The sequence below is a fragment of the Quercus suber genome, unplaced genomic scaffold (genome assembly GCF_002906115.3).
Source record: "Quercus suber isolate HL8 unplaced genomic scaffold, Cork oak 2.0 scaffold_563, whole genome shotgun sequence".
Classification (NCBI taxonomy): Eukaryota; Viridiplantae; Streptophyta; class Magnoliopsida; order Fagales; family Fagaceae; genus Quercus; species Quercus suber.
The window spans coordinates 435,519-442,188 of record NW_027070008.1 but is presented as its reverse complement, the minus strand read 5'-3'; the positions used below and the strand labels follow the sequence as shown (position 1 = coordinate 442,188).

The window sequence follows — 6,670 nt, the reverse complement described above, 5'->3', positions numbered from 1 at the left end:
ACCCCCCAAAAAAAAGCAGAAATTTATAGTTCCACCCCTACTTACCATAACAGACACCACACAGCATCAAATTTGAAGCAACATTCCGAACGCAAAGCCTTGTCTGAGATTCTTTTTGTTAGTCAAAAAATTTAAAAAAATAACAGTAACATCAACAATACGAAATGTGCAAGAGAAACTGTTAACTAAAGTTGCTAATAAACTAAACAGAATACACAGATTATCTATAAAAATCTTTGATGAGATGTCTGTCTCAGAACATTTTCCCTTCCACATATACACGTATCTCATCACACTTTTACACACAAGGTACAAGGTTAAGGAACAACAGAGTATTTACATTAGACAACCTAAGAATCTAGGAAGACATAAAGCAGCTACTTGCCCTAGTAAATCAATCTCCAGAATTAAGAACCGGGTTTTGATCACAACTCTGAACACTAGAAAGAAGGTAACATCCATCCTACAGTCCATCCCAGGAGCAAACCAGCACCAACAAGACTCAACCCCAATGCAAAAGCAACAGCATACTTAGAGATATCATGTCTTGGTCGCCCTCGCTTGACTCTTTTCCCCTTGGTACCCTTTTGCAATCTCTTCCGCTGTTTCTGACCTCTGTTAAACATCCGCGGAAGGACCACAGGGAAGAGAGTGGAAATTGACTGGTCATCTTTCTTAATCTGGATATAAAGGGTTTCTAGCTGCAGAAGTTGGAACCACTGCTTATAAGCAAAAAGTTGTGACGCTTGTCTAAAGAAGAGCTTAAGAATATGCTCCTTCTCAGCACAAGCCTGCTTTGCTGCCATCTCAGCTTCCCTTGCCCGTGTCTGGGAATGGCAGAGTGCTTCCATCAGCTGAGCTTTGCCAGGGTCAGCTTCAGAAACTTGTGGCATCTCTTTGATATCCTTGTGACTTGTGCTATAACTGCTTTTTAAACTACAAGCCCCAAAAACAATCTAAGCTAACAAAAATAAGATAACACAGATACTAATATCCGTATAGTCAGATGAAACAACCAGATTTCATCCAAAGGAAAAATGATGGTAATCTAAACTATTACCTGAATGAGTTGTCAGAACCATATTTAATATAAGCTTCCTCAGCAGAAGCCTCCTGTTTTCCATGTGTTAAATCAAGACAACCCTGTGCATGAGTCCCATTGGATATACTACCAGTTTGGGCCTTCCAATCTAATGACGCCAATGCTTCATCACGGTCAAAGCACCCAATATGAGCATATGGGTGTCTCCTAAGATACATTTTCTGAGGTGGGGGAAGATCACAATTCTCAACATGGTTAAGTGACTTCTTAACAACCAAGGAAGCCAATTCGTCTTTATCTGTTGCTCGCCACCATGGCACATTCTTATTACCCCCAATCCATGGAGATTCTGGATCTAGACAAAATTCATTGGCTTGTTTGGAAACTGGACAACCAACAGGATTCATATCCATAAATTCATATTTTCCCCCCACGTCCATTATTTCAAGATGTTCATCAGCATTCTTACTATACAAAGCCTTTACCTCTTGCTGTCTGACTTCAGGAGCTTTATTTGTATAAACAGCAGAGATACCATATTGTGTATCGAGAGGAGACTGATTATCATCAGGAATAATGTCTCCTTTTTGCGGCTGCACCTCAGTAAACTCTGTTGTTGAATTATCAGTGCCAGCTATTAAGGTTTTCACTTCAGCCTCCAATGCATTTAACTGTTCGTTTGTTAAACCCTTTTGATATCCATAGCTGGGCTGTAATTGGAGCCACCATCTTGTGTCAGGGGGTAGATTGGAAAATGAAGGATTCCTGTTAAGAGGCACAAAACCTAAAACAGGATGATCTGGCCAATCTCCTGTATTAGTAGGTCCACCATCAACCTGTTTGGATGTAGAAGATGATGATTGGCAGCAAGCTAACTTGGGAGCTCTTTTGGCATCTTCTTGGACAAAGCACCGGTTAGCTGCTCGCTGCCATACTGCTCTTGCTTCTGCTGCTGCCATCACTCTCCTACTCTTTGACACATTTACTGCAAAAATAGAAATTGTTAAGATATGATAAGCAACAGTTCAAATAGGTTATATAAGAAAGGGGGAAAAAATCAAAAAGAAAGTACACAAGATGAGATTCTAAACTTAAATGAAAAGGAGAGATTTTAGCACATGGGAAAATCCTTTAGCTTGTATGTTATGACTACTGTCAGACAACACCAGAATAAATTGTTCTTTAAATGTCTTTGAACCATTATCATTTCAAAACAATTGATGAGTAGAGAATGCAATGTGTCAATTTTCCACCCCATTCTACAACTTCTGGCCCTCAGAGTACATAAGTCATTATGGTAACAGGGTGAAATTGTAAAAATAAGAGAAACCATTAAATTTTTAATCACCTTCAAAGACATGAGTTTCTTCATTTTCTATGTTTCTATTCCCTACTGATCTAGTGCTCAAGAATATTTCGAAAAAAAGAAAAGAAAAGAAAAGGAAACCATTCATGCTACTTCCCATACCTCTAATTCTAATCTTCCTTTATGTTAACTGCATAAGCAAGACTAAAATTATCATAGAGATAATGTAAAGCCTAGTAATATCCAATTTTTCAGAATTTATTTATCTGAATAGCATATTTACTATATAATAGCAATGATCCCCACTATTCTCTTTAGGTATCGTGGGTGTCAAGAGCTTTTCGAGCACCTGACTATACCTGCAAGTGTGTGTACTCCCTGCATCTCTCACACACACTAGGCAAGAACAGGAAGGAATCCTTGGGGGTGCTGGCTAGGAATTTTGAATCAAGGACCTCATGGATTTCATGGGGCCTCAGGAACCACTAGACCAACCCCCTGGAGTTAATGATCTCCACTATGATCCTAATATAGATGATATTGAATATAATTGTAGTAACCATGGTTTATACCTAGTAACTTCTTCAGATTAATCAGATGGCATCCTTCATCAAGGAATTAGTCAACCCTTACAAAAGGGATACCTTCTACTTGAGAGAAAAATAAGACATTAGAGTTTTATCACCCATCAGATATAAAGAAAAAGATTTTTATTTCCTTGGAAAAAGGTATCCTGTTCACATAACTGTCTTGTCAAAGGAAACCCCAATGCAATAATTAAATAACAGGATAACCAAACAATCCTCATTGTTCATGGATCTTGCAATGAAAGCAAGTGACTTTGTAATGATCATTTATATTGATTAAAGCTAAACTAATATTCCTATAGGGAAGGAGCTGTTCTTGTGTCTTCTGAAAGGAAAAGCATGAAACTTTCTTCTTAAGGAACCACAAAACCCCAAGTAAAATGACGCACAGAGTTCAAATACATTGTTAAATGATGAACAAGGTTATATAAGACTACAATATAAAAAATTCATCCAAAATAAAATTTTAATCAGAACCCCATATCCACAATCCATTAAAGCAGCCACCAAGCACACCCCACATCACCACTTCAACTTTCCAAGCATAACCACCGGATAAACTCAAAATCAAAAAGTTTAAAAATAGAAATAAAAAGCAAAACACACACACACACACACACACACACAAAAAAACTTTGACCAAGTTCATCAAAATCCCCGTGTCTAAGAAAGAACCCAATTCCTGTAACAAATATTACTGCAACCTACAAACAATCAAACAGTGAAGTGAAAAATAACACAAGAAAAAGCCTGATTAAATAAAATTAAACAACCCCATAAAAGGTAAACAAAACATGTATAATATAAACATACATGCAAAAAAGAAGAGAATAACACAGTGGAGAGAGAGAGAGAGAGAACAAACCAATTGAAGAGAGATTGATAAAGTTTGATGGAGATGGATGAAGTGGGTTTGGTTGGGATCTGGATGAATATGAAGGTATAGGCTTGTTGTTTGGGGGAGATCCAGAAAATAAGAGAGAATCTAGGACCAAGGTAGAAGATGACGCATGTCAGAGAGACAGAGAAGGCCCCATATTTGCTTTTTTTTTTTTTTTTTTTTTCCTTCTTCTTCTTATTTTGCTTTTCAGTTATCGTTTTTTTTTTTTTTTTTTTTTTTTTTTTTTTTTTGCCTTCTTCTCTAATTGTTGGGCTGAATTTGGCAAATTATGGTTGTGCGTGCGTAAGGTAGTTGCTTGGTTTGGACATGAGGCCAGTAACTGGAAATGTGAAAATCTGTGCAATTTCAGTCATGGTTTTGCAAAAGAATGTTTTCATACAATATTCTATTTTGTAAAATTAGCAGTATCTTGAAGTAATTGAGATTTGCTCACGTCTCTCTTAAGGTATACATTAATAAATTATTTTTTAAAAAAATTTATAAAAAAAAAAATAATTAACTGTTTTGACAGTTTTTTCAATTCCCAATAAAAACTTTCTTAAAATGAATGGTTAAATCATTTTGATTCTAGATAACTTAATTAGTAAAGTTTTTGATAATTGAGTAAGAAATCTGAGATTTAATCCATGCTTACGTCAAAAATCGATTAATGTCTTAATCTAATAATAAGAACTATCATTAAAAACGGATATTATAAATTGGAATTCTAAAAAAAAAAATTTTAAATTGGGTAAATTTTTATGTGGTACCACGTTGTCCAAAACCTTGAATATCCAATATTCAGTGTGTGCCCATGGTATAATGGCTCAGAACATCAGATCCAGATTTTGAGAATTGTGGGCTAACCATCATAGTAACTGATAAAGCAACCGAACCCCACGTAGTGGATTCTAATTCGAGGGTATAAAAGTAAAACTAAGGAATTTCAGATCCCTGTTAGGTGAATCAGAAAGAAAGCCATGTATAGTAACAGTAAATGGCAATTATAGCTAGGATGAGATGGGAGGAGGAGACTTACTTTGTTGACATTTGTTTACATTCCATGTGGTCTTTTTCGACTTTACGTGTAGATTTGATTTGCCAGCCGCACTCAAACAAACAAAAACAATGGCTCTGCATCCCCAGCCCAATGAAAAGATTGCACGTTTAAGCCTTGAGGTTCAATCCTCTTCCATATGTTTATCATGAGCCTACGTCTTCACCAATTCCCTTCATTTCAAGTGCAACTTGTTTTATTTTATGCCCACGGAATGCAGGAGATTCTAGGAATTTTCATCAAAGGTGTTTCTTAAAAGTTATAAATTACACAATTTAATAGAAAAAGAATTTCATATATTGATAATAATAATAATTAAAAAATACACAAATAAGTTTACAATTTTTTTATACAAGTTTTTATATTTTAAAATCGTTGCATGATAGTCTTATTACCAATGCTACAATCTACATTTCCTTCAATGTAAGCAACCAAGCAATATTATAATTTTTTGGGCTTGCTATGTTATAATTTTTTTTTTTTCAGATTTTAGTTCAAAAATTTTTTTAAGCTTTTTCTTTTTGCTTGAAAGCCTCAATATTTTATTAAATAGAAAAAATTATAGAGCAAAGTTTAATTTTATTAGCATAAAAAAAGACTGAGGGTATTCTCAAAATTTTTTTAAAAGGTGGACAAATATAAAATTTTAAATTATTTTATATATATATATATATATAAAATGTCAGGTCTGAACTTCAAGTGCCCGCCCCTGACAGAATCTCTCTCTCCCCATTGTGTCAAAGTCAAACTGTCAATTAATAAGTCGGCCCGGGGTTCCTCATCGTGTTCTTAGTTTTGTTTGTAAGGGAGATTCCTCATCGTGATCTTAGTTTTGTTTAATGACATTGAAGTTTAGCCAAAAAAAAAAAAGAGGTCGGCCCGGGGTAACCCCACCAATCCCCTCTGCCTATTTACCTAGTCTAAAATTTATAAAAAAAAAGTAATATAAGTTGGCCTGGAGCTTCATGCCTTCACTGCGGGGATGAGCTGGGTCCTGATATTTAGTTCTGGCTTTTCTGGGCCATACTCAGCTCAGCCCAATAAAAGTCCAATCATTTTTTAATTTTTAATTTTAAATGCAGAAGAAACAAGATCTGAACCATGAGGACTGGATGAGGACTCTCCCACGACCCCCCAAAAAAAAGGGAATTAAAACACCCATGGAGATTGGGGACAATAACGTTATCAACTAAGATACATTTCTTTTAATAGGAAAGCTTGAAAATTCGTTAAATAGAAAACGACATTATATCATGATGAAGAACTTGTTTCAAGAAATAAAAGTTCTCTTCCATCCAAACAGAAAAATCAACATGTTTAGCTAAAAGATGGCCTGGTTTGTTCCCCAGCCTATGCACACGTGAAAACATAACTTGAACATCATGACAGGAAGAACATAACATTTCGAACATCATGACAGGAAGCAATCCCATAAATAATAGGTCCAACAGAAGCTAAAGGAGGAGAAAGATTAGCAAGAGCGCAATAGACATTAAGAGAGTCACCTTCCAAAATAAACTTTCGTAACCCCACATCCTTTGCAAACTGTAAGCCATCCTCAAAAGATTTTGCCTCCACCTCCAAAGGAATAGCCTCAAAAGCTTTTGGTTGTATTTTGACTAGTGTTCTGAAGGTAAAAGGAACCAGGGGGCCGTGGTGGAGGGGTTTGAGTGTATATATATCTTAGAACACAAGAAAAGATAAGAGAAATCTAAATTTTATTTTGCCAATTACAATGACCAATAAATAGCAAGTGGTAATAAACCAGAGAAGAAAGAAATAATCACCAGAAGCAGTG

The 6,670-nt window shown here is 35.7% G+C and overlaps 1 protein-coding gene across 1 annotated transcript; it reads right to left on the bottom strand.

The window, feature by feature from the left end:
- Nucleotides 1-203: 203 nt before the first annotated feature.
- Nucleotides 204-4,022, bottom strand: LOC112005024 (uncharacterized). The gene is made up of 3 exons (XM_024037274.2): nt 3,801-4,022; nt 1,061-2,027; nt 204-936 (listed from the first exon to the last, which is right to left on the bottom strand). Exons 2-3 carry the CDS (start codon nt 1,999-2,001, stop codon nt 441-443), a joined length of 1,437 nt encoding a protein of 478 aa, XP_023893042.2. The 5' UTR covers nt 2,002-2,027; nt 3,801-4,022; the 3' UTR covers nt 204-440.
- Between the last annotated feature and the right edge of the window lie 2,648 nt (nt 4,023-6,670).

What these genes read in the sequence shown, in the direction of transcription:
- LOC112005024 (XM_024037274.2), bottom strand. Translation starts at nt 2,001, where the DNA reads ATGGCAGCAGCAGAAGCAAGAGCAGTATGGCAGCGAGCAGCTAACCGG. An exon ending in GGTTCTGACAACTCATTCAG is followed by an intron (nt 937 to 1,060) that starts GTAATAGTTTAG and finishes TGGGGCTTGTAG; the next exon opens with TTTAAAAAGCAGTTATAGCA.